Source organism: Prinia subflava, chromosome 9, assembly GCF_021018805.1.
Source record: "Prinia subflava isolate CZ2003 ecotype Zambia chromosome 9, Cam_Psub_1.2, whole genome shotgun sequence".
NCBI lineage: Eukaryota > Metazoa > Chordata > Aves > Passeriformes > Cisticolidae > Prinia > Prinia subflava.
Window position 1 is genome coordinate 33075823 of NC_086255.1, and position 27304 is coordinate 33103126.

Here is a 27304-nt window from a genome sequence, read left to right on the forward strand (position 1 = left end):
CTTGGAGCACTGCAAACCCATGAATCATTTGGATTTTTCTCTCTCCAGCCCTCTTCCAAGCCATCCTTTAAAGGAGGTGTGAGAGCTCTGTTTTAGCATGGGCAAAGCTGGCTGGGTGACGTTTAGCCTCTCCTGGGAAAGGCAACTCCCTTCTCTGGGAGAGCAGTCACTTTGGCACAGTCTCGACATTAATCCTGCCACCTGTGAGGAGAAGCCAAGCTACTCTGATATTTAAAAAATTCACCTGAATAGTGAGAAAACCAGTTTCTGCCTGGGCTGTGTGACAGACCAAAGAAAAATGGAAACAGGTTCAGGGCCAACCTGTACCTATTTGCTCTTTCGCCACCGTTGTCCCCTCACTCAAATGGCTCCTCTCCCTCCCTTATGTGGCTTTTCCTCTCCACCCAGATATTCATAGCAAGATATTCCCTTCTGCCTGTGCTTTTAGCCATATTAAACAAACAGAGCTCTTTGTTTCTTGGTGTGTTATGTGAAGGTGTGCTTGAAGATTAACGAAGCTTGAAGTGATGCATCCAAAGAGACTCTTTTCAGGGCTGAAGGAACAAACAAGATTTCCTCTCACCCCCTTGAGAGCAAGATGTTATTTAGAATACATAAATGTGTCTTTTAAGGCTATTTTCTAAAGAGCAACGTTTTTCTTGAAGGCTGGGGTCACCAGTGTTTGCAGAGGTTTTTAAAGTGGAAAAGCACAGCTCCTTTGGGGTTCTCTTGAAAACCAAATCTCTTGCTTTCTGTCTTGGCACGCATGTGGGAAGAAGACCGACTTCGTGAGACTGGTATTGGGTTACTAACAGACCTGTCTGTTCCTTTTTCTGCTAAAAAGAGCATCTGATGTCTAGGCACGGTTCTAAAAACCATCCCACGAGGGCAGATAGCTCGAGATAAAAGCACTGTCTGCTGGCTTACACCAGGTGTCATCTTCTGTGAGGAGACAGCTCGGATGGCACGGTGACAGCAGACAAACAGCCACCGCCTGGAACGCAGCAAACTACAAATGCCAGGAGCTGATGCTGGTATATCTGCTTCAAAAGGGTGTAGAGACAAAAGCCAGGGAGGCTAAGAGCAAAAGTTTAAAATGCTGCCCCAGAATCTGTCTAAAAGACTGCACAGATTTATAAATTCTAAAGCCAGGATGTGTTCTGTAGAGATTCACCAGAAATGGCTTAATGTGGGCATTTGCTCCTGCTGCCATCTCCCAGGAGAGGGGCAGTGTCTCCAGGCACTGCATCGTGCAGGTGGCAGAGGCAGCACTCCTTGGCACAGAGCACTGCAGTTGCTCTAGGTGGTAATTTTTGGGAAATGACCAAATGCTGCTGTGGTATCTGTTAAGCTCACACTTACTGGCGACCAGAGCACCCACCTGTATGTTTGCCCTCAAAACTCAGCCCCAGCTGAAGCTCTGCTGTCACTGCATCAGGAACTACTGATGTGAAAAGTTTTCCCTTCCTTTTGCTGCTGCTCTTCGCTGCCTTTTCCTCCCTGCAACTATTCTACAACACAGTTGCTTCAAAATGTTCCTTTTCATAACCTAAATGCCTTGGGGTGTTTGTCAGGTTTGCCCTGGATGTCTAAAAACCACTGTGCTTGTACATGGCTGGTCCCAAACATTATTCTGCTTACTGTATTTGTTTCATGAAGTCGAAATTAATGCCAGGGGACACGGAGACCTTTAACCTTTTAAACTCTCCTGAACACCTGGGCAGTCTGGCTGTTGGCTCTCTTCCCACAGTTCAGCTTTATGGAATAGCCTCAGGAATCAGGGGAGAATCCTTCTCCTGCCCATAAACTGTTTCTGGGATCCTTGTGGTGTAAGTGGTTGTCAGCCCCAGGTGTGGCCAGTGAAGGTGATGGAGGGGTCCCACCTGATCCACCTAGAATAGATTTTAATCCATGGATTAGCAGAATGAACAGACTGGATAATGCTACAATGGCCAGTAGTTCCTGCCTTATATTTTGCACAGAACAAAAACTCTCCTCAAAAGACATCACAGAATGATTTGGGTTAGAATGAACCTTAAGGATTGTCTTGTCCCCACTGCCTGCCATGGGCAGAGACACCTCCCACTGTCCCAGGCTGCTCCAAGTCCCATCCAACCTGGCCTTGGGCACTGCCAGGGATCCTGGGGCAGCCACAGCTGCTCTGGGCACCCTGTGCCAGGGCTTCTCCACCCTCACAGGGAACATTTCCTTTCCAATATCCCATCTAACCCTGTGCTCTGTCAGTGTGAAGCCATTCCCCCTTGTCCCCAGTCCCTCTTCAGCTCGCCTGGAGCCCCTTTAGGCCCTGGCAGGGGCCCTGAGGCCTCATCTCCCCTGGGCCTTCTCCAGGTGCACACCCTGAGCTCTCCCGGGCTGGATCTGAAGCAGAGGGACTCCAGCACCAGACAATTAATAACCAGGGGGGATTACAAACTTTTTTGGTTTTGTTGTTTGTTTGCGGGTTTTTTTTTTCTTTGTTGTTTTTTTGTATTTTAACAAAACCCAGCTCTATCTTTACGGTTTTACCGCCTCCTTCCAGGCGAGGGCGCTGCGCTGCCGCCGCCTCTCCGCCCTGAGGGGGCGCGGCTTTCCCGCCCTTTCTCCGCCTCTAGGGGGCGCTGCTCTCCCTCCGCCGCCCCGCCCTGAGGGGGCGTGGCCTCCCCGCCCCGGGGCGGGGCCAGCGGGGAGGGGCAGGCTCGGGGCGGGGCGCGGCCGCGCCGGGACCCCGCGGGGCGCGGGAGGAGGAGGAGGGAAAAAAGGAAGGGAGGAAGGAGCGAAAGGGCCGGCGGCAGCAGGAGCGATGGTGAGCCGGGAGTGCGACGCCGGTGTGGGGCGGAGAGAGAGGTGTCCCGGCGCGGCCTGTGAGGCAGCGAGGCCCGGGCCTCGTCCGGCGGGAGCCGGGTGCGGGCTGAGGGGTCCCGGACGGGCCTCAGGGGATGCCTGGCCGAGCTCGGCCGCCGGCGGGTGCGAGGGTGGGTGGTCAGGCCCTCTCTTCGGCCCCCACCCGAGACCCATACCCTTCCCCTGAACCTAAATGAGCCCTCTTATTCGTACGCTGCTTTCCTTATTCCCCACAATTACCTAGTTTCGGGGCAGAGAGGATTAGAAACGGTGTTTTCGCCTGTCTCCGGTTAATTTCTTGGGTGGGGCAGAATGATGTTTTTCTCAGGATTTTGGGGAAGGTGCTAAGATTTTGGGATCTGGCTAAGAGAAATCGCATTTGCTGATGGATTGTTATTTTTTAGAGACATTGTTTGCTAATTGGCTGTTATTTTTTAGCTGGAAGCAAACTTCAGGATTGCTTGGAATATAGCTGGCCCTAGCCCACATTGGCACGGCATGAGTTTTGCAATTCCTCAAACCTGGAAGGGGCACTAGGTTTTTGGTAGTTTGGTTGGACTCTTTTCCCCCTGTCAGCGAGGGAAATCGAAATCGCAGCTGCTGAGAGATAAATGAAACAGCATTATCTTTGTCCCACTCCTTTGTCCCGCCCGGTTACTCCATTCCCAAGCGCTGCTGCTTTTCTCGCTTTGGCGTGGAGCTGTGTGCAGCCATGGGTAGCCTGGGACGGCACCAAGAGCCTGCACAGATTGTGTTGGGGTTGCTTTCAGCTGCCAGAATTTGGCACTGGGTAAATGCTTTGCTTGTTGTGCAGGGGGCGGTCTAGACTGGCCTGGGGTTGCCGGGGCCGTGCTGTGTGGTCAGGCTGTTCTCACCTCAGTCCCTTCTGTGCCAAAGCTTTGCGGAGAAAATTGCTGCTTATTGCACCTGAAAGTCCTGCTCAGGTGTCTGCTCTTTTATTCACTAGATTAGACAGTCGCCACTGCACGGGATTCCTGGCTTCTGCAAAGCTTAGGAAGTTGGCTTTGTACTCGGGGCATGAGGCTTCTTCTGGAGAAACAGTGATACGCAGCGTTTTTCCTGAACTGTGGTTTCACTCTGCCATCCTTCCTGTGACCTTAGCAGAAGGCAGTGCGAAGCACTGGAAATTATCTTACCTAGACAGAGTAAACTCTTTCTTTTTCCATGTCTTGGTCATGTCCAGTCTACTCAGTTTCCCCCCCCTCTTCCCACGCTAAGAAGTTGTCTCAGAATCGCTGAGCAGGGGAGGGTCTGCTGAGGTGATGCCTCACTCACTTCCTGCCTTGGATTTTCCAGCAGTGCTTGCTGGTGTGGAGATAAACCAAATCACAGCATTTGTTGTGTGTGGTCTGCCTGGTGCGGCAGCAATCACAGCCTTGCTGTGGCTCCTGTGCTCAAAGGCATTCCGTAGAGCCCCTTTCCGTGTAAGGATCTGGGGGTTCTGCTTGTCTCTTTTTCCAAGTACACAACTTTGCCAATAAAAAGATGTCCCCATCTGATCTTCTGCTCCAGCTGCTTCCACCACAGAACTGCTGAGAGGGACTTGGGGGTGCTGGTGGTGCCAGCTGGCCCTGCCCTGGGCTGAGCCCCCAGCAGGGGAGGGGGGATTCCACCCCTGCTCAGCTCAGACCCCACCTGCAGAGCTGCCCCAGCCTGGCGGGGAACAGCACAGGAAGGATGTGGAGCTGCTGGAGAGAGTCTGGAGGAGGCAGCAGGGTCATTAAAGGGATGGAGCAGCTCTGCTCTGAGGAAAGGCTGGAAGGGATGGGATTGTTCAGCCTGGAGAAGAGAGGCTTTGGAGAGACCTGATCGTGGCCTCCAGTATCTGAAGGAGCTCACAAGATAGGTGGAGAGAGGCTATTTACAAGAGATGAGGAGGAATGGCTCCACACTGGCAGAATGTTAGGTTCAGATTAGATATTAGGAGAGAGTAATTTCTCCCTGTAAGGGTGGTGAGCCATTGGCATAGGGTGCCCAGAGAAGCTGTGGCTGCCCCTGGATCTGTGGATGTGTCCAAAGCCAGTTTGGAGGGGCTTGGAACCACCTGGTCTCATGGAAGATATCCCTGCCCATGGCAGGGAGATGGAATGAGATGATCTTCAAGGTCTCTTCCAAACCAAATGAGCCTGTGATTCTGTTGCTCCTATTCTTTGCATCAGGCAGTGAAAGACATTCCCTTTCAAGTGCTAGCAGGCCTAGTATATGCTTTAGTCCTGCCCTTAGAGCATGAACTGAGATTTAAGATTCCACCAATTGATGTAGCAGCAGGTGTTCTGGTCTATTTGCTGTGGTGATTGTGGTACAGTTTTTCATATTAGGAAATGTTTGTATTTCCTAGAAATTTGTATGTAAGAGTCACTCAGAATCCTTTGTGTTCTGAGTGTTTCTTTGTCTCTCTTTGCTCATCAAGATTTTCCCATGCCATATCAGGAAGGGCATGTGACTAGATATTGCAGGGGTTGAAGGATTCTGTGTGTTGATAAGATAATTTTTGAGGATTCTGCCCTGTGGTCGGACTTGCCCAAGAGCAGGGCTCTTCATGTATAATAGCAGCATTGAGTTTGTGCTGATACTGGGGGCTTTGTCCGAGGCTTGCATAACCCTGCTGGGAGGCTGTGCCAGGGCTCGCTGCTGCCTTTGTTCATGGATGCCTGCTCCCAGAACAATTGGCATGCCGGGGTCTGCTTCCAGACAGCTCCTGCCAAGACTTCATGCTGAATGCTGCGAGTACCTCTTGGTGGCACCCGGGTGCTCACAAAATATTTCAAAGAAATACCCAGTTTATTCTCTGGAAGGCATGCAGGGATCTGAGGCTGAGAGGAGGCCAGGTGGAGGGATGAAATACGTCCAGATGAGCCCCAGCATGCAGGGAACCGAGCACTTCTTTTACCCTAATTATTGTGGGTGTCAGCAGAGGACGTTTCCTTGCACATTCTTGGAGCTGGTGACCCACAGAGATCCATGAAGAGCTCACGTGCAGCATCCATTGGGTGGATCCTGTCTCTCGTGAGGTCTGTGCTGCCTGGAGCGTGCCTAGATGTTTGCAGAAACTTGTATAAATTGGTTTGTGTAAGTAAGCAAAGTGAACATGACACCTTGTGTGTATTTTGGGTTAAATGAAATTTGAACTTGATTTTAGGAGTCCTTTGGGCTCCTGTAAAATCGTATCTTTTTTGAGCCTCCGATCAGGCTTTTCCCATTTTGTTTTGGTAGTTTTACATTCCATCTCTGCAGTGGAAGTTGGAATGCTGCTGTTCTTACTCTGACTTGCAACCTTGTTTGTTTTTGTGCTGAAGCTATAATTAGCCATTGTTTAGCCACTCCTCTTGAGCTCTCAGGGCTGGTGGTACAGTATGTATACGTTCATTTTGCAGACACTAAACGTGGCAAACACCCCCCCGCCCCCAACCGCTGTCATTCTGGAAAACGTTTTAGTATGACAGTGGTGGAAATAAATGCAATGCAGACGAAACTGGTGGTATTGGGGAGCTGTGTAAGATGAGTGTGGCCTGAATGTGTTTTTAATTTCACTTACCCATACATCCAGAAGTTCATGATTTGTGATTTCTGACAGATCACGCATCTGGTGTCGCTCTGTCTGCCCACATCCTCTGGTCAGGCTGGGCAGCACGTGGTCCAAACCTCCAGCTGTAATTAGGAGCTGACTAACAAATATCCCCTGCCTGGTGCTTATGCAAAGATATTTGTCGGGCTGGCTTTGGCAGGGAGGGACTCAGTAGCAGAGTCATTACTGGGGTGCGAATCAAAACACCGCAGGCACAGGCAGCGCCGAGCGCTCTGACGAGGCTGGGCTGGTGTTGCTCAATGCCATTCCCATCTCTCCGGTAGGAAGTCGGCCTGCTGGTGGCTGGGAGCCCGGCGCTTCCCTGCGGCCAGGCTGCCTGCTCCACTCAGATGGGCCTTTTGTGGCCAGAGCCACGTGCAGGCAACGAGGTGTCTGCGAAGGCAGGGCTAATTGAAGCCTTCCTTCTGCTTACGAGCAGAATAAATAAGTGAGGCTGCCGTGTCCTTGCTGCCTTTGTGCGGTTTGTTTTCGGTCAGGAAGCTTCTCCTTGGAAAAACTGGTGGTGTTGGAGCAGAGGCCTTAATTACAGTGGCAGTGCCGGTATTCCGCTCATCGGAGCTGACCTAACTCGTGCTGCTGGAGCCATCTCCCTTGGCCTTGACCTGCTGTGTGCTGAGCTGTGGGACAGCCGCCTCCTGCCTCCGCTCTGGGGGCCTCAGGGAACCTGATGGCAGACACTGATAGTTAGTTAGGGTGTGGGGAAGTGCTCAGAGGGTCCCTAGTTTGGGAATATGTGTGGATTCAGCTGAGGATGTGGTATAAACTGAGAGAGAGGAGGTTTAGATTGGATATTAGGAAGAACTTCTTCCCTGAGAGGGTGGCAAGGCCCTGGCACAGCGTTCCCAGAGCAGCCGTGGCTGCCCCTGGATCCCTGGCAGTGCCCAAGGCCAGGCTGGACAGGGCTTGGAGCAGCCTGGGACAGTGGAAGGTGTCGCTGCCCATGGCAGGGATTGGAACAAGATGGGCTTTAAGGTCTCTTCCAGCCCAAGCCTTTCTGTGATTCTTTGATCTTAGCACTTCCTCCTCGCACAGTCAGCCTCATGGTATTGCATAACATAAACTTGCTTTTTAAAGCTGCTTTTATTCTGTGGCCCCATTTTAAATTCACTTTAAAAGTTCTTTTGGAGGAAGGAAGGTTTAGCTGGTAAAATCTTTCTTCCCATTTTTCCCACAGGTAAACTCAGACAGTTGTTTCCATTTCCACAGAAACAGAAGGCACTTGTAACAAAAGTCTGAGGTTCTCCAGTTTATTGCCTTTCTGTTTCTCTCTTTTTTTTCTTTTAAGGTTTTTTGCATCCTAAACCTCGCAGCCGCCGAGGAAATGCTGTTCTGGCAAAAATGCAAAATGTGCTCTCATTAGCTTTGGCATTCCGCCCCCCTCCCTTTTCTATCATCTGGGACAGAGGAGCATTACTGCAGTTAATTTGTGCTCTTTTGTAGTGGCGTTAAGTGCTGTCCCTGGAAGCAGCTCAGCTAGCTAATGGCTTTTCGAAATAAAGTACTAAGGATGTATTCCTAATCTGTGCAGCTAAAAATTCAGTATGTAAACTGCTTAGGTAGCTGAGTGCATTAATATCAGTACAAATGAGCACTGCAAGTCCTAATGATAGCAATTAGTATTTTATCTGATACCTGGGTCTGTCTTACTGCTCTGAGAATTAAAAACAAATCCTCCAGTGGAGATTTTTTTTTCTCCCTGCTCTTTCGCATGCTCACAGGGCAGGTTTTAAAATTGCTTCTGAAATAATCCTGTGGCTTGTGAATCTTTCGTGTGGAAGGTTCTCTTACAGAAATAAAAACAGCTTATCTACTCTCTTCTAATGGGAAGGGAAACCTTTATTTTTTGATGCCTTCACAAATAAGCAGGTTATTGTCTTACATGAAATTCTGTTCTGTAGACAGGTTTAAAATCAGGTCAGCCTGTTGTCTTTAGCCCAGCTGGGGAAGCAGGAAGAGTTTTTCACTCCGAGCAGCACCTCCAGGGCTACAGGGCAAGGGATTCCGATGGCTGGGCTACACAGAGGCTGTTTATTCACCCTACCCCTCCCTGTAAAATGAGGAAGTGGTCTGGGACTGCAATCGGAGAGGATCCCATGATGATTTGGGTTGGAAGGGAGCTTCAAGAGCATCCAATGCCACCCCCTGTCCTGGGCAGGGGCACCTTCCACTCGACCAGGTTGATCCAAACCCTGTCCAGCCTGGGCTTGGACACTTCCAGGGATGCAGGGGCAGCCACAGCTTCTCTGGTCTCACCAGCCCAGAGGGAAGGATTCCTTCCTGACATGCCATCCATGTCAGGATGGAATGTGTAAAGCCACACGCCCTTGTCCTGTCACTCTGCTCATGTAAAAAGTTACTCCCTTTTTATAAGCTCCTTTGTAACCCAGCATGTTCCTGGGTATAATAAAAGCATTTCAGTGCAACCTTCTAAATGCCCTCTGGTTTGTGTGGGATTAAGTGAATAATTCAGAAAGTAAAGGTCTCTCAGGTCCTGCCGGATGCTTTCAAGGAAAGGAGCATTTGGGAAAAACCGAGGGCATGGTTAGCCAGGGAGCTGAGAAATTGTAATTCACTGCTAAGACATCTTCCACGCCAATTTTCACTGGGGTTTTTTATCCCAGTTTTTAATAGCCTCCTAAATAGATCAACCTCATCATTCAAACTCATCTAAGTATGAAATAAGTGAAGAAGGAAAGTGAGAAATACAGAAAAAACTACCTGGCCAAACTGTAACACTTGTGGATTGAGTTCAGATTTTTTTTTTTTTTAAGCAAGAAAGGGTAGTAAATTCTTCAATGTCTTAGAATAAACATAATGAAAACCTTCTCTTATTTGTTCAAAACTTGGATATACCATTGAGTTCCTGTATGTCAGTGCTCAGGAGTTTCAGTGACAACAAAGTGTGCAGACAGCTGGGACCTTGCAGACCCTCCAGAGCTTTCTCCCAGAGGGAGGTCAGTCTCTCGTCAGATTTACTTATTTTGACTTGGCCATCGACTGGAGTGACTCCTGTCAATAAGGTCATGTTCCTTTTTGATTCAAGGCTTACAGTGTCCTCCATCTTCAGGAAAGAAAAAAGCACAGCCCGCTTTATATTTGATGCTGCAGCATTTTCTTGCCATGAGTTGAGAGCAGCTATTGAGACACCAGCCCATTAGTGGCTCCATTTCCATCCTTTAAGTGCAGTTCCAAAACAGAGTGATGTCCTGGCATTTCATCCTAGGCAAAGAACCAAAGTCATTGTCGGTTAAACTCTCATTTCCAGGGATTTGCCAGGGAAGATTGTGTAAACTCGCTGAAACTTAAGTGCCACCTCTGGTTAGCCGGAAAAGGTGGCTCTTCCCTTCAATTCTGGGGTTAAGTGGCTTTGTGGTGAGTGGCTTGGAGGACGGGGCATTCATTAGCTGGGACATTGCCTAATTGCAGCTGTTTGTGTGGCCGCCTTGTTTTGGAGGCTGAAGTGGCTCTGATGTATTTTTAAATTGCCCTTTGCCAAGGGAATAGGTGCTAATTTGCCTTCTCAGGGCTGAGTGCTGCCTGCTTTTGCCGAATTCAGTCCTTGTCCCTTCGGCCTGTGCTGGGACATGGGTAAAAACCCCCCTCTGCTAAGGGTAAATGCGGTTAATTCTGCGGGAATTTATGTTTGGGTTGCTTAAATGCTTTCAAACTCTGCATTTTACTCCTTTTCCGATGTAGTGACTATTCATTACTGTTGCTTTTTGGTAAGGAAAGCTGCCTTCCTCCTTTGTTTTTTTGGGAAAACTTGGCTATTTTTTACTGTTGTAGCCTCTCCAGTTCTATTGGAATGACACGTTACCCCCTAAAAAAACCCCAGTTAATTAAATGCTTCTTCTGTTGTTGGCTTGACCCAGAAGTGAGACCTGTGAAGGGTCCTGAGAAGCAAAGTTTTAGCAGTTTTTAATTTAGTGATTTATTGAAAAACTGCTGTATTCCCACCGAAGTCCAACGGCACAGAACCAAGGATTTATTCCTTCCAAGGTTTAGTGACAAATCTTTTGAAAAGCTCCACGTACTTTTCTTTGCCTGTTGTTTGGAGGATGAAGCTCTCAAGTGCTGGAGCTCTCCCCAGTTAAACTGGGAAAAACTGGGCTGGTCAGAAGGGAAGAGGAATTTGGAAGAGGGCTCTGTTCTTGCTTGTTCTTTTTATCTGTGGAAACCTTTTCCCAGAGGATTGCATGGAAGACCCTTGTTTCTGGGAAATGTCCTTTTTCTCCTGTGCACATCCAGTTTTCCTCGCCCAGTTCTGACGCTCTTGAAGAGCATCTGGTTTGAAGCTATTGATTAGGAACTTGGGCTGTGTCCCGACAGTAATTCCTGCTTTGACTTTGGAATTGTGCTTGCATCACCATTTTCTGGGGGTTATTTTGGCGGCTGCAGTGTTTTCCTCTCCCATCCTCCCTTGGTGTGTAACATGCTAATTAGATCTTTAAATTAAGGACTCGCTGAGTGCTTCCATCTTCATTGAAAATCCAGTCCGAGGTACTTAATAGACCTGTTTTGGTGGTGCCTTCACTCACCACCTGAGAATTCCTTGGGAAAAAGTCATTTACACAGTTCCTTCTCTCGGGCAGTGGTACTATCTGGTGATGGTTCTTGGGACTGTGCAGAGAACCTTACATTGCTCATCTGCTCTTGGTGCTTCTCTCTCAGTATTTGAAGTGTCTCGAGGTGTGTATTTTTATCTGTGACTCTTGAGCAGAAGTGAATAAAAACTATCTTCTACCTATTGGAATTAAGGGAAGCATGGGGGTCTGCATACCTTTTTAATCATACCTTTTTGATGCCCTTCTTGTTTTCATTTGCGCTTTCCTCAGTTTCCTCTGCTTTTCTTCTGCACAGGAGGCCATTACTCCCTACAAGGAAATCCTCCAGATGTACTGGGAGAAGGTGACAGCTTTTGTGAACGCCCGGTGTGAGGGACTCGAGCCCTGGCAGCTCATTGGCTTGACCTTTTCTTCCACACTTGCAAGTGTGTGGCTGCATGGCTTCCTCTGCCAGCCTGAGAGTAAGTACTGGACATGGGGGCGTTTCTTACTTTTGGAGGGAGGGGAGGTGGCCCTGAGTTGTTCCTGAGCAGTGGAAGGGAAGAGGGTGGAACGAGGGCAAACACTTGTTAAAACAGACTTTCTGCTGTCACCTAATACTTACCAAACTCTCTCCTGAATGAAAGTCAAGGCCTGTCTGGTAAATGAAGCTCCCCTGTTCTGTCAGAGGGTGCATGGAATGTGCTTCTGTCTCCTTCCATTTCCCTTGTCTCCCTTTTTCCTTTGCTTGTCACAACAGTCTCTTCTTGCCTAAGCCCTGGGGAGATTTATGGAGAGCTGGGTTCCTGTGAACTTAGTCACTGCTGCACAGTGTCTGGATAACTCTTGGATGTTTCCCTTCCTGCTGGAGGAGGAGATGTGGTCTTGATTCCATGTTGGGAGTGTGTTTCATCTTCAGAATGTTCAAGATAATTGCATGTGATAGTGTGAGGATATTTTCTTCTTGTATTTCTTTTCCTATTTCCGGAGTATCTTCCTGTTTTGAGTGGTTTCTGATACTGGCAGCTCTTCAGTGGAGCTGAGCTCTGCAGAACCTGCAGTTTTCTCTGGTCGTGTGATGGCCTGAGGTCACTGCCATGCCCTCAGAGCTGCATTTCAGTTCCCACAGGCCCCTTAGGGTTACACTCTGGTGGCAGCTTGTTAAAAATTGCCAAGTTTTTAACTTGATGTCTCCTTCTGTGTCTTTGTTTCTCAAGCAGCCCTTTCTCTTTGTAGATGGGAGCATCTGAACAGTGGCAATGTCTCTAAGGAACAAATGGGTATGAAACTTCTGTTCAGGACAGTTACTTTCCTAGCTAGTATTTGTACTGTTGCACAATGTATTTTAAGTGTGGAGTAGCTCTTAGAAGATCTGATTAGCTTGTCAGGATTTTCAGTTTTCAGTCTTTTCTCACTGTGAAAATTATTAATAAAACAGTGTGCACCCTGAGATGTGTGCAACAGAAATGTTACCATTAGGGCACTAACAAATACTACAGAATGTGCCAATTAGTGTCTTTGATAGCTTTTCAAATTGTATACGTGAAGTGAAATATATATGAAGTGTAGATAAAATTGCAAAGTCCTCAAATGGCTGACTTTTGAACTTTATTTAGTTATTTCTTGGTTCTTCCTGTAACTGCTGGTGTGCAGGTAGGACTGGGAAGGTATTTTTGGTGGCTATAAGGCATCTGTGGCATCCTGATTTCATTCCTGCCTTTAGAGCTACCCAAGGAGTTTTCCAGTACTTGTCATCAGTGGCTTCTCTCATTTGAGTCTTTGTGCTGTGGTGGAATTTCTGCTCTTCCCTCTGTCCATCCCCTTTCCCTGAGTCACCTCCCAGTGCATCAAATGGGGCAAATCCACGTCGTGTGGACGTTGTCACAGATGTCCCTGTTTTGGTCTGGGAGCCTGTTTCACACTGCTCAGTGGTTTCGTTGTCAAGTGACTATTCTGGTTTGAAGAGGCAGGAAATGATAATAATTCCTTACCTTTAGCAAACCCTAAAATCCCTCTTTTTCCTGTGAAATTCCATGTGTGGGTGTGAATTTCCATGTAAGTAAGAATGTAGGTGGCTGCTGTTCTGCAGTCCAGATGTTTCCATGGCATGGTCCATCCCTGAAAACCTTGCTCTTGGATTCTCACTCATCTCTCTCACCATGTCCTCTGGGTTGCTGTGTTATTTCAGCTTGGATCAGGAATGCTGAGCCTGGATCATGAGCTGCATCAGAAGTTTCTTTTTTTTTTTTTTTTCATTTCTTAGGTCCTTTTCTGCCTTTTGTCTTTCAGGTTTGACATCCCGAACTAAAAAACAGTTCTTTAAACTGCTGAGAAAAATGCCATTTGTTGGGGCTATAGTAAGTATTTGAACAAATACTTAGAGGATTTTTCCAGGTCCTTGGTTCAGCTCTCTTGGAGAATACACAGTTCTGTGCATCTTTGTTGCCGTGTCACTGTGACCCTAATGACCCAGGATATAGATCTGGAGTGTCTTCTGCTGCCTCCTGCTTTGATGACAGATGTAATTTCTACCCAATCTTCTTGTTGTAGTATCACTCCCATAAGAAGGGGGTTCCACCCCTTTTTGACTTTTGAGCTATTTATATTAACCAAGAATGAGTGAATTCCCCAGTAACATTTCCTCATAGTTATATTTTTAAGAAAATGATTTTAATTCTAGAAGAAGGGACAGGATTGACCTGGAGCTGTTCTTCTGAAGCAGTGTGAGACAGCCAAGGGTTTGTTGTGAAACGTGGAAGGGTATTTATTTTAATCAAGCAACTGGCCATGATTAGTTCAGGGCTCAGATAACTATTAGCAAAAGTTAGCAGAAGAATATCAGCACTTTGTGTAATCATTAAAGGGACACAGGAGCTGTAGTGTTTGGGAGCTGGTGGTTTTTTTGGTGCTGTTTTTTTATAAAAACTTGAAACCACGACTGTCAGCATGTTTTGGCACGTTAAGGACTCGGGATGAAGAAATGCACAGCTGGGTTTATTTTGCCTCATAAACGATGGTATCACACTTGATTGCACTTCCTGCTGCTTGCTGTGCTGGTGTATTTACACATTGATTCCAGGGGTCAGAGCTGTTCCAGGCAATTTTACCCAAAGAGAGTGGCACAGAGGAATTTTTTACCTTTTGCGTTGGAGATGGAAGGAGCTCTCCAGTTTTTCCCACATCCCTCTGGAAGGGATTAAATCCCCTCCCATGCCTGTTAAATGCCTGAGCTTTCAGCTCCTAACCTGAGTAGCCCTTGATCAGACAAATTCTCTCCTGCTTATGTTTCTTTCCTGCCTGTTAGAAAAGGACACTATACAATCCCTGTTGTGTCCAGACTTCCCTTCTCAGGGCTACCACTGCTCCCCTGTGCCAGAGCACTCCTGCTCTGTGACCTCTTTCTGCTCTTTGGTAGGTTGATACCTGATAACTTATCAGGTGCTCACAAGAGGCCTTGACTTTGAGACATTCCAATGTCCAAAAGTCAATATCCCAACACTTGTGTTGCCTGGAAGAAGAACCTTTACTTTGGAATGTGTTGTGAGAAGAAGTCTGGGGTTTCCAGAGTGCAGGGTGTGGGTGGGAAGAAAGAAATCTCGGAACTGTGCCTGTAGTGGAGATTTCTTTATTGTGTCTCTATTTTCATGAGTTTCTAAACCGTGTGTTGGGGTGGTAGAGGAGACAAGGTACAAACCAGTGCATCTGAAGACCTCTACAAATTAAAAACTGTGACTTGAAAAGGTCATAACTACATAAAAGTGTAGTTTTTTTCCTTGAGTTTTATTTTCTCAAGCACTAAGGAAAGGGGTCAAAGCTCCCAGTGAAGCAGTTCCTATCTGTTCCATCAACACCACAGGTGTGGGCAGCAGGTCCTGTCCTGCACACACTCAGCCATTATTTAGAATTTGACCAGTGCCATTGTTTGATCGGCTTTTTTCTTTCATTTTAGATTCAAAAGAAGATTGATGAAGCCTTGAATGATGTCACTTCCAGTTTGTCCTTCCTGAAAGATGAAAAGGATTATATCAAAGCACTGCCAGAACAAGGCATGAGCCAGCCCGAAGTGCTGCAGAAGATGAAAGAGTACAGCTCAAAAGGTGAGTCTGTAGTGCAGCAGACACCAAACATGACACTTCCTCTCTTGAATGAGTCCCAGTGACTCCTGCTCATGGGTTCAGCTTAAATACTTTGTCCCCTTGCAAATTTTTGTCTGTTTTTCTTCTGGATGTGACTAAGATTCAGGAGTTCTAATGCTGCATTCAGGTATTTACATTGAAGTTCCATTCCTTCCACAAGAATTCTAGGCTGATGGAGAGACGGCAGAGCTGAGGAGAAGAGAAATATGGAGGAAGTTCTCTTTTTGGATTGCATTTCTGAGCGGTTGCCTTGATGTTTGACTTTTACCAGAACTGTGTAGCACCAGAAAATTCTCACAATCAAAAAAAAGGCATTTTCCAAGTAGGATTGTTAGGGACTTCCCAAGACTTTGACCTCAATTAAGAGAGACAATGGTTTGTGCCTTGAAAAAGCCTTTTAAGGAAGAGTGATGATGATGTTCTCCTGGCTTGAGTCCACACAAGCAGTGTCTGACACTTAATTTGATTTGCCTCTCTCATGTAAACCTGTTCCCCCTGATTCGTGTGCCTGTTATGCCTAATGAGCAAATTTGGGTGACATTCTGTCCAGAGGAGAAGATATGACTGCCCTGCTTCTAGCCCAAATTTGAGAAATGCCCTGAATTTTCTGCTAGAACAGTGCATCTGCTCCAAGTTCAGAAACAAACAATTTCATGTTTGACTGTCCTGGAACAACTTGCTTCTTTTCTACTGCTGTGTGTTGCTAATGTTGCTTCTGTCTGTGTTTTCTCTTAAATTGTTTCCTTCCTTCACTGGGTTCTGTTTTCTTTTCTAAAGTTCCCTCTGTTTCCCCTTCCCACCTCCCCTCACTCCCTTTGGAAATTGCCTGGAAGTACCAGTTTAGGTGAAAATTAATCAGGGTGCCAACACTGTGGATTTTAGCAGTACAAACTTGGCTTTTCCATCTCCTCTCAGCTTACAGTGGTGGTGGGTGCTCTTTGAAAGTGGCTTTAATTTAGTGTCCAGTTGGTTGAACAGCAGTTTGGGGAGACTGCTGGGGATTAAGTGGATTATTTATTAATATAACTGCTTGCTCCAGCTACATGTTGGTTATGTGCTGACTCTGTAATGGTCATTTACTTGCTGTTTGCTAAGTTCACACGGTGCCAGGGGGCTCAGCTTCACACACAGCTGCCCCTGGGCCACAAACCTCGGGGAAATCCCAAGAGCTGAGTCCTCCTCCATGGAACTGAGGGGAATTTCTGTGTGCTTTTCCACCCTGGCTGGGAATGGCTGTGTTTGTGAGCAGTGTGCTCTTCCCTCTCTTCCAGGAGACGTACGCTGGCAGGATGGGAGAGTCTCTGGGACTGTGTACAGCGGTGAAGAGAACCTCACCCACCTGCTGGTGAAGGTAAAGTGCAAGCAGGCCAACTTTGCATCTTCAGGGTGACCAGAAACCCCTCAGAGCTGTTCCAGCATCCCAAAGTAAAAAGGGAAGATCTAAAACCTTAGTCTGGGAAGGGGAATTAGTGGCAATTTGGGCACCATAACTCTGGCTGTCTAACTGTCCCTATGAAAACACCTTGTAGAGATAACTGGGATCTAATCAGATGAGGTGCTGTTTTGAGTGAGAAAGTAATTAGTAATTACAAATGAACTGGAGGCTGGTACTGCAACAACTTCCACTGAGCAAAACCAAACTCCTCTTGGTTTGAGCAAAAGAGAAGCTTTGGGAAATGTTTTTTGGCGTGGCTGTGTGGTTCAAATCTTAGACAATGGAGCACTGGCACGCTTCAGTGGCGTCTTTGTGAGGGCTGTTTACCTGCTCAGGAACTTCTCCCTTTGAGAAGGCTGCAAAACAACCTAAACAGCCTAAAGGTTTGTTTTCCAGTACATCTCCTTCCAGAGTTGTTTTGCTAGAAAGGGAAGTCTGGCCCTCTTGCTCCTGGGAACAGCTTTTGTAGCAGCTGTAATGGGCTCTGTTTGGTGTTGCATTTGCTGTTCTCTTCCTCATGTTGACATTTTCTGTGCCACTTCTGGGGAAACAAAGCTCAGAGCAGCCTTTCTGGAGGGGCCTTGGCTTGGATCACTTTGTAGAAACATTCCCATTGTTTGTGCTGGTTATTCACTGGTTTGTTTTGCTGTATTTTATTTAACATCCCTGCAGTTGCTTTTTGATCTGGACTGCAGGAGGTTGGGACTGGCCTGTTCCAGCCTTGTATCCTGTGAGTCCATAGTTGTAGAATGAGCAGAAATACTGGTTTCCACAGCCACTTTTCTTGTGGTGTGGGTGGGCATTTGTGCTTTCTTGCCTGCTTCAGAACTCCTTCTTAACAGTAAATTTAAGAACAAGTTCTGCAAAGTCACTTTTTTTGCCTGATTTGTGTATCTTGTGTTCTTCTTTAAAAACAGCAAAGTTACCAGGTCTGTCCTTACAACAGGAGATATTGCTGTGCTGTAGAATCACTCCAGAGGTGTGAATAGAAAAACATTTATTTTTTCTTTATTTTACTCCTCAGCTTCCCAGCTTGTGGCATTTACTTGCAGGAGCAGTTAAGTCCTGTAATACAGTAAAATGCAGCTGATTTGCTTCTACAGTGCACATGGGGAGTTCTCAAAGCCTCATCTGCAAGTTTAACTTGCTCTCTTTGTTTTCTGAAGGTGTATGAAGAGTTTGCCTGGAGTAATCCTCTCCATCCAGATATATTCCCTGGTCTGAGGAAGATGGAAGCAGAAGTCGTGAGGATTGCCTGTACACTCTTCCACGGGGGCCCCAACTCTTGTGGTGCTGTAAGTAGCCTGTCTTCAACTGTCTCTTCAACTTCTTGGGTATTTTTGGCTTTGATAACTGCAAATGCACCTTGTGCTCTCCAGGTGGGCATGAGGGTAAGCTCTTTCTGGTGTATTCCATGCCAGCTGCGTGCAGGTTGCTTAATTGCTCTTCTTGGTGAAGCTTTATGAGAGACAATTTCACTCAGAGAAACAGTTCTCTAAACAAGACCCTTCACTTCAGCTTTTTTCCCACTCTTTAAGTGATGCGGGCTTGATGACAGCTGGAAAAGAGAGCTGGTGTCATGCAGCCTGGCTGGAGGTCAGTGGGGAACTGTGAACAGAGAAGTGTCACTCGGAGAAGCTCCCCTCAGTTTTAGTCTCTGAGCTGGAGATGTGTGAGCCTGCCAGATTGCTGAGCTGGAGGGCAGGGCCAGCTGGCTGGCTGGCTACTCACCAACGAGCAGGCATGGCATGGCTTGTCAGCTGTCCAGCTGGAAAGCTGTGTTCCCAGGCTCATGTGGCCTTCCAGTGCAAACCAGTTTTACAGCCTTGATAAAGTTCTCAGCAAGAGTCCAAATGTGTGTTCTTAAACTGATGCTTTCAGTGTTGGAAGGCAATGTAAGACAAGAGCTTATGACCTGAACTGGCCTTGAGTGGGCTTTTCCTGTCAGCTGGAGGCTTGCTTGTGTTAAGGAGTTGAGTTAGAAGGTGTGGTTGGGATCAGACTCCCAGTGGGATTGAAGTTGAACTCAACTGTGTGGGAGTGCAAGATGTGATTGCCTTTGAGAGGAGGAGGTGACGTCCCCTGACCTGACTTTTCTACTCAGGACTGTATTCCTTGTACCACCTCCTAGTTTAAGGAGGAACTCTGTTTATAAAAACCATTTCACCTCAGCTCAGCTCCTTCCTGCTTGCAGTGCAGACAACACTGGGGAGATCATCCCTGGAGTGGGGCAGGGGCATGAAGCTGTTGGAACTCGTTTGTGTCAGCAGTTGGGACATCAGCTGATCCAGCAGGCAGAGAGCTGGGTGCCTCTGATGGGTGCTTGGGGAACTTGGCTTGCTGAAGCCTGCACGGGGGTTCTTCGAGTTTGGTTACGTAAAACACGATGCAGAAGTGTCAGCCTTGGCCCTGGGTGCTCTGCCACTGAAATGCAAAAGTGAAATTGCCTAAGAGAAGGGCAGAAGGGGTCAAAAACTGCCGCAGCCAAAGTGAGACCTGCACGAATATGCTCTGGGGAATCCTGCTTTTCCCTCTGTCCTCCTCTTGCTCCTGAGGACAGTGCCACAAAGCAAATAGGGAAGTGCACAACCTGCTGTGGGATTCTGTCCTAGCTGCTTGAACACAGCCCTGTTTGCAGGAGAAGGGAAGGGCTGGGAAGTTGATTGGCCGGAAATGGAAGATTAATTGCACCCCTGTAATTATCATGTCTGAATGAGTGTTTCCAGTGGAGTTCTTGTCTCCCTCCTGCTGCTCTTCTGTCTGTGAAGTGTCCAGAGTTGCTGATCACTGATGGAGAGATGTGGGTGGGTATATGGAGATCACATGCTCTTTGAGTAGTTGGGCTCAAAGACTTGCCTTCTTTTCTTTTCTTCTCCTCAGAACTGAATTAACATTTCAGTATAATTCCTGGAGGCTTGGACAGTCACAAACTCAATTAAAAGGAGCAATTTTTCAAACTGATCATTTGCTTTCTGTCAGCTGGTGGCTCAATACTGCAGTTATACTTCTATGACTGGTGAGAGTGTAAAGCAGAGAGGTTTTGATGCTAAACCAGGGAAGGTGCAATGCTCTGAGTTATCTTCAGTCTGTTCAAGAGGGTCAGCTGGCTCATTCTTCTGAGAAGGCCTCTGGTTTACTCAATTGAACTTTTGCAGTGCCGAGATTTAGAACAACTGCTTTTGCCCCCCTGAACTTCCTCACTGCGACCTCTGAGAGGCAGGGTGTCATAGTGCCAGGCTCCTGTCCTCTGCATTTACTAACCTGATTGAAGCAGCAAGGGCTGCTTGGCCAGTGCATTGGTGTTGGTCCCTGAAGGCAGATGGAAGTTGTTGGTGTTTCTGGAGAGGGTGTCTGCATCTGTGCTGCATGGAAAGCAACAAAAAGTTTCTGTCTGGACTTCGGAGTGAGGCAGTCTCAGTTCCTTTGTGCTCTCATTTCCACAGCACTTTGTGGCAGTAATATTCTGCTGCTCAGTCTGGGAAAAGCAGCCCAGTGACACATCCATGCTGTTCCCAAGGCTTTCAGCAGCCTGGGATCTCTGCCTGGTCATACCCTGTGTCATGTGGGCATCTCCCTCTGCGAGATCTCTGGGGAGTTTCCTCTTTGAGGGTTTTTGGTGTGTTCCATAAATGCCAGAATGAAACCTGTCTTCTTTACATTTCTGAATGTTAAATCAGATGAGCAGCTTGTGTTATTTACAGGAGTTGCCTTTAGCTGAGCCATGTGGGCTGTAATTCTCTTTTGTTGACATGGGCATAAAAGCCTAACAGTGCCCTGGTGGTTAGGGGGGGATCAGACATGCCTTTGCCTTAAATTGCTCTGAGAGATGTTTCAAGTTTTTAAGCAGTTTTAAAAGTAATCATTTTAAGCAGTGGATGGATGCTTCCTATCACTCACTAATTACCACTATTGTTCTTACTTTAATTGTGTTATGCAAGAGCAAAGAGACAGGAATCTGGTGAGTTTGGGTGCCTGGAAGATTCTAATCACATTCTTGCAAGGATTTGGAAGGACTAATTAAGCTCAGCACGTAGAAGAGGAACAGGGGAGTTTGTTCTTGTCTGATGTGTTCATGTTCATAAGGTGTTTTGATATGCAGTGTTGGCTGTGTGGATTTTCCCTGTAATCTGGGGAGAAATCACCACTTTTATGCAAGCTGCAGTATTTTTTTTTAAAGTAGCTTTTTGAACTTTAAAAATAAAGGGCAGATTTGAAGTGTAGGGAAAAATTCTGTGTGTGAGTGACATGTGAGAGTATTTGATGTGGATCTCTGTGAATTCTTCTTCCACTTACTCTACAGCAGAGGACAGGAGAAAAAAGGCAAAATCACCAGATGCAAGCCTAAGCTTCCTGTAGAAACCCATTTTGTTTCTTCTCCCCAAATTCTGTGGCTTCCAAACTTTGGCTGCACAATTGAAGTTAGGAGATGTGAGTGATGTGTCTTGAGGGGGGCTTAAACTGTGCAGATCAGTCAGATTTTATCTGTAGTGATGAGCAGGTCACCTTGAGGGACACGAGTTGTGGAATTTACAACCTGCAGGTTTCCAAGGGTTTTATGAGAGGCTGCCACAATGTTATGACTGCAGTGGATTGTGGTGTGGTTTTTTACTCTGTTACCTTAGAAATAAATTGTAGTTTGCTTTTTTTTTTTTTTTTTTTTTAATTCATGGGGCAGATCAGCTCAGTGAAGCTTTTGGTCAGCTCTGTCTCCAGGGTCTGAATGGACATGTTTCTTCAGGTGAAAGAAAGGAAGCAAAACTTCAGACACCGTGAACCGAAGTGGTTCTTTAATGTCTGACAGTTTGACAGTGACATGGCCAAAGGAATCCTGGAACAGGGAACATATCTCTTATTGCTGTTGTAATGTTGAGGTTCCAGAGCACTGGGATTCGGAGGGAGGGAGCAATGGAAGTGATAGACTGAGTCTGGAAAGCAGGAGGGATACTTAATTCCCTGTGCTCTCCTCTCCCCTCCCATTTCCAAAACAACAAATAAATCAAGAACACAAAATGTCTGTTTACTTTCCTTTTTCCCCCACACTTTGCCTGGCCTTTGAAGATAGTGCAGGGTTGCAGAGCTGCTTAAAACAATGCCTGTTTCCAGCCCCTTTTCCCCTTGGCATGGCCCGAGCCTGTGGACTTTCATTGAGGGGAGAGCAGAATGTGTGTGAGCCCTTGGCGGGTGCTGAATCACCGAGCGCTGGCCGGGCGCCGGCGCCGCAGGCACTGGGGAAGCTGGATCCTGTGACAGTGATTCAGGCTCTGGCTACAGCAGAACGAGTTTGCTGTCAGTGACTGAGCTGACAAAGCCTGCTGTAAAGGAGCAGGCTCCATCCACAGATTTAATCTGTGTGGACCAAGAGGATTTTTATGTTGGAGCTGCGCTGGGATAAAGGTGCTGCTCCAGACTCGGGCACTTCTTCGTGGTAGAGAGTCACTGTGCTGACTGTGGGCCAATTTAGGAAGCTGAGCTGGCTGAAATTCAACTTTTTGGGTGGATTTTCAGCTGTCTGAACAAGCTTTCTGTGTGGTCGTCTGCATGCCAGTGTGGGTGCCTGGGAGAAGGATCCATCCTGGATGCTCTTCCTCACCCTGCATGTGACTGACTGCTGACAAGTGTTGGCTGTGACCTACCAAAAACTGTGTGTGGCTCAGCATTTCCATGCAGGGGATAAAGCCAGACTTTGAGCAAAGGCTTGTTACATATGAAGGCAAGATGTTGGTGTTTTAATGTTAGGATTGAAATGGGAATACAGCTGTACAGAGGCTGCTGTTTCAAGAGCAGATTATCTAGGTGAGCGTAGGGAATGCTGCCCAACAAGGAGCAGGCCTGGTGTTCAGTAACACGAATCCCCATGTCCTTGCTAGCAGTTTTCACAATCATTATCCTAAGCAGTGTTGCAAGGATAGGTACAAGCGTGCAATAACCCCATTCCTCTTCTCTCACCCAGTAGGAAGGCAGTTTTATCACCAGCTGTTTTTTTTTTTCCCAAAGGTAATCACAGCCTGACAGATCTTTTCATAAAGGGTATTGAGAAGTGAGTGGCACAGCCCATAAAACCCTTAAAACATTGTGTTCCTGCTGCCATCCATTTGCTTCACAATTAGTGCAGCAGCATCTTTATTCACTGTGAGGCTCTGTTAGGTTTTATATCTGACAGCTGTTGCTTTTAAACTTCCCCCAAAAAGCAGGAATTGTCTGTGGTATGACAGTCACTTCCACACTGCCTGTGGCAGCAGCTGTTCCTGGCTTGGATTGTGTTAGAACAAATCCTGGCAGGCTGTGAACTTTGTTTCTTATCTCTGTACTTCATGTTTAGTCATTGTCACACAGGCACACTTCTTGGCATTTTTGGGGTTTGCAGCCATGTCAGCTGGGAAAAACCAAAGGAAACCTCAAAGTTCCGGATATCATAAGGCATACAAATGTGATTGGGTCCCTTTTAGGTTTATTTGTGAGGGGGAGGAGGTTCAAAGGGGAAGTTGCAGTTGGTTCAGCAGGTCTGAGAAGCAAAATTAGTTTCCCATAAGCAGTGTAAGTAGATTTTGATTCCTTATTTACCTGAACCTCTGTATAACTGTCCCAGCTACCCCATATCCTCAGGTTATGGCTCACCCAGTAAGTCAGTCATGCAGGCTGCTTGAAAAATCAACCTCACATTTTCCCAGGTTAAAATTTTACTGGGGAAGGTTGTGCCCGGTGTCCTCTGCATGCCAGAACTCATAAAAGCTGACCCACAAGAGACAGTCCTCCCACTTGAGGAATTCCTTCATGTAAAGAGTTTAATTTGTGTATTTGCAGCAGCTCTTGAGTTCAAGTATGCAATAGTAAACTTGTGTGTGCCTCCCTCTCTTTCACCTCCTGATGCAACCCTGTGGCCAGGGTGAAGAGGGCTGGGACAGCAGGGTTAGTGGGTGGTGTGGATAGGAGAGGAATGCACAAATTCCTCCTGGTGTAAAATTTCCTGTGTCCCTGAGGGCTTGGAAGCTCTGGTACTGAGCAGACCTAGGCTGGCCTCTGCAGAGAGGAGGTGGGAGGGAGCTCTGAGTCCTGCAGTGTTCCAGGTTCTGGGAAGGTTGTAGCTCAGGAGTGGTGCCAACCCTGAGATGACTCTGTGCCTTGGCATGGCACTGCTCCAGACCTAATAAACCCTGTTGGACTTCAGCTGACTTAACACAGAATTGTTGTTTCCGTATACGTGGCATAATTAATCTGTAATGCAGGTAAACAGTGCCCAGGTAATCAAGAGCTTAAGTACAAGTAGTTTTGTGAGGTGAGGTGATTGTGCAATGTGGTCCCCTCCTGTTGGGCTCTGGAATTCTGTACTTTTTGTTTGTTTTCTCTTTCTCCCATCCCATTCAAATAGAGGATCCAACATTTAAATGTGCATTTCCAAGCTGAGTGTCAGAAAGCTGCCTCGTGCTGTTAAGTGGCTTCTGCTGCCCTTTAAACCCTGACTTGTCCCGTGCACCCCTGAAGCAGAGGCAAGAGATGCTGTGGCTACATCCCATTTCTGCTTTTCCTTCCTGCAACACCCATTGTTGTTTTTCCTTTGTTTTCTGGTGACAGATGACATCTGGGGGGACTGAGAGCATCCTGATGGCCTGCAAGGCGTACAGAGACCTGGCTTACGAGAGAGGCATCAAACAGCCAGAAATGTGAGTGGTGCCACCACAGCTTCTTCCTTTGGGGGCTTGTGGGATTTACTGTCCCCTTGAGCTGGGGACAAGGGGTGCTGGACCTCAATAATCCTTGATTTCAGAGCTTATTACCACCTATTCCTTGTCCATCTGTGTCTGGAGGAGAGAAACCTGTGTGGAATGAAAAATCCAAAAGCACAGGAAGTTTTAAAGCAGCCTGGGGGGCACAGATGTTGCTGGGGGCTGTGCTGAGCAGCTGTATTTTGGCAATACCTGTCTGCTGCTCTAGACAGCCTCCTCAGATCAGCCCTGCTCTTCAGCAGAGATTGTCAGGCCCTTTGAAGTATTCAAAGGTTTTGATTTATTCAGATCAAAGAGGGCTTAGCCTGAAAACTCAGAGGCTGGAGTTGGGCCGGCTAGAGCTCCAGTGAGGAATTGTGCTAATCATTACACTGCTAACAGAGGATTTGCTGTCTCTAATGTGCTGTCTTTTTTCTAGAAGGTGCATGGAAATATTTCTCTGGTTAATTGCTTTGAGGGGAAAATGTAAAAAGAAATGAAACACTGGTGGTTCTTTTCTTCCCTCTCTAACATTCAAGGCTCTGCTAATGATCTGAGGCCTCAGAAAACAGGGTTAATTAAGGCTGTTCAGCCACTGCCACTCGAGATGGGAGACAGCACATGTTGTGTTCATTCGATCTGTTCCTTCCCAGGTTGGTCCCGGTGAGCGCCCACGCCGCCTTTGACAAGGCAGCACATTACTTTGGGATGAAGCTGATCCAAATACCACTGACCAAGGATATGGAAGTGGATGTTCAGGTATCACTTTAGTCTCTCTCTGTGAGGACATTAACGTTGCACAGCAATTAAGCAAGAAATCTACCTGTCCAGGTAGCCAGTCAGTGGATAAAGAGGGAGTAAGTGGATAAAGAGGGAGGAATGCTTTCTGGAAACAATGAAAAACAGCACGACTAAGTGCCATTGCAGATGAAGTTGTATTTGAAATAATTGGATGTTATCCCCTTGTCTTGGGGGATTATTGAGACTCAGGTAATTTATGTATTTAATAAATGGCCCCAGATTTCAGAGGAGAGTGAACAAAAATATGCTATTTCCAAGTGGATGAATGGTTGTAGCTCGTTGCTTTCCTCTCTGTACACTCTTTTGCATTGGTTTTTAAGACTAGACTCTGCATGTTGTCAATCTCTATATTTTTGGCAGGATGACCCTTGGTAAATGGAATGTGAACATCTTCTCTCTTTAAATCTTCAGGCAATGAGGAGAGCAATCTCAAGGAACACAGCCATGCTGGTCTGTTCTGCTCCCCAGTTCCCACATGGAATTATGGACCCCATTGAAGAGGTGGCAGAGGTAGGATAACTCTACCTGTAGGAATTTGTGTGTTGTAGCAGTAAAACCAGCACAAGAAGAGTAGAGGGGTTCCAGGGTATTACTGTCCTCAGATGAGCTGAGGATGCAGTTTGGGAGTGAGGAGGAATGTGTGACTGTGAGACCAACCAGAAGTGTTTGTTCTTTGCTGCCTGAAAGGAAAGAACACCTAAATGGCAAACCTGCTGAAAAGGCTTTGATTTAGGGCCTGCTGGTTGTAGCAAAATTGATGTGGAAGTCTGAGGAACATGTGGAGGGAGTAGGAGTCAAAGGGCTGGGATCTTATTTTCTGAACACACCTCTTGATTTCTTTCCTCTCTGTGCTCCAGTTATTTATTTTGTATGTGACCAGCCAGGGCTTCTGACCTTCTGTTCATTTGGCTCACGCCCTTTTATTTTATTATTGTTGGATACTCCTTTCAGACAATGTTGACACATTCCTTTGGCAAACACAGCAAACTACCAAAATGCCACATTGTTTTTCCTGTGTGTGGAAGACAGGAAAAGGCATCCCACAAACAGCCAGCCCTTCCACATCACCTGTCCTCCACAGCTTGAGAGTGCTGTGATGCTCTCAAAGGGTTCAATGAACATTTAACTGTGAAATGCCAAATATGTTTGGTGACTGCAGTTTGGGTGCCACATCATGTTGTTCCCTGATATCTTGTTCACACACAGCTTGCAGTGAAGTACAAAATCCCCTTCCATGTGGATGCCTGCCTGGGTGGATTCCTTATTGCTTTCATGGACAAGGCAGGGTTCCCCCTAAAGCGTCCCTTTGACTTCCGTGTGGAAGGTGTGACCAGCATTTCTGCTGACACCCACAAGGTAAGGACAGGGGAGAAGGGTCTTCCTGTGCTTTTTATTTTGGGGTGTGATTCCTGTTGCCATCCTGGCCTTCAGGCATTTCTTCCCTACTCTGTGGAGGAGCACTGAGGTGCAGGGGTTGGGGCTGCTCTGTTCATGTGCCTTGTGCACTGTGCCAAAGTACAGAACCCCTCAGGTTGGAAGAGACCTCCAAGATTGAGTCCAACCTGTGACCAGTCCCTACCTTATCAACCAGACCAGAGCGCTGAGTCCCACATCCACATGTTCCATGAACACCTCCAGGCATGGAGACAGACTCCACCACCTTCCTGGGCAGCCCCTTCAACCCTGACAGCTCCTTTTTCCCCTTCCACAAAGAAACTTCTCCTGATTTCCAGCAGTAACCTCCCCTGGCACAACTTGAAGCTGTTTCCTCTTCTCCTGTCACTTGTTTTCTCTGAGCAGAACCTGACTCCCACCTGGCTCCACCCTCCTGTCAGGGAGTTGTAGAGGATGAGAAGGTCCTCCCTGAGCCTGCTTTTCTCCAGGCTGAGCCCCCCCCCAGCTCCCTCAGCCTCTCCTTGGGGCTCCAGCCCCTTCCTCCTTCCCTGGACTCGCTCATCTCTGGACAGAGGGCAGAACTGGACACAGCACTGAGGGGGCCCCAGCACAGAGGGACAATCACTGTCCTGGTCCTGCTGGTCACCCTGTTCCTGATCCAGGCCAGGTTCCATTGCTGCATGGGCACGTGGTGGCTCATGGCTCATGTCACCAGCACCCCAAGGCCCTTTCCAGCTTTTGAGCCCCTCTGCTGCAGTCTGGAGCTGCAGGGGGTCGCTGTGACCCAAGGGCAGGACCTGGCACTTTGCCCTGCTGAACCTCTGCCTGTGCATCCAGCCTGTCCC

At 47.3% G+C, this 27304-nt stretch overlaps 1 protein-coding gene across 1 annotated transcript in view; it reads left to right on the forward strand.

Moving 5' to 3' along the window:
- The first annotated feature begins 2658 nt into the window (after window positions 1-2658).
- SGPL1 (sphingosine-1-phosphate lyase 1) overlaps window positions 2659-27304 on the forward strand; it is a 29801-nt gene continuing 5155 nt past the window's right edge. Inside the window, exons 1-10 of the mRNA XM_063406293.1 lie at window positions 2659-2803; window positions 11309-11474; window positions 13282-13349; window positions 14942-15089; window positions 16400-16479; window positions 17730-17858; window positions 24133-24221; window positions 24917-25022; window positions 25476-25574; window positions 26271-26420. Coding sequence (XP_063262363.1) covers window positions 2801-2803; window positions 11309-11474; window positions 13282-13349; window positions 14942-15089; window positions 16400-16479; window positions 17730-17858; window positions 24133-24221; window positions 24917-25022; window positions 25476-25574; window positions 26271-26420 — 1038 coding nt within the window. The 5' untranslated portion in view covers window positions 2659-2800. The remainder of the gene's footprint in view (window positions 2804-11308; window positions 11475-13281; window positions 13350-14941; window positions 15090-16399; window positions 16480-17729; window positions 17859-24132; window positions 24222-24916; window positions 25023-25475; window positions 25575-26270; window positions 26421-27304) is intronic.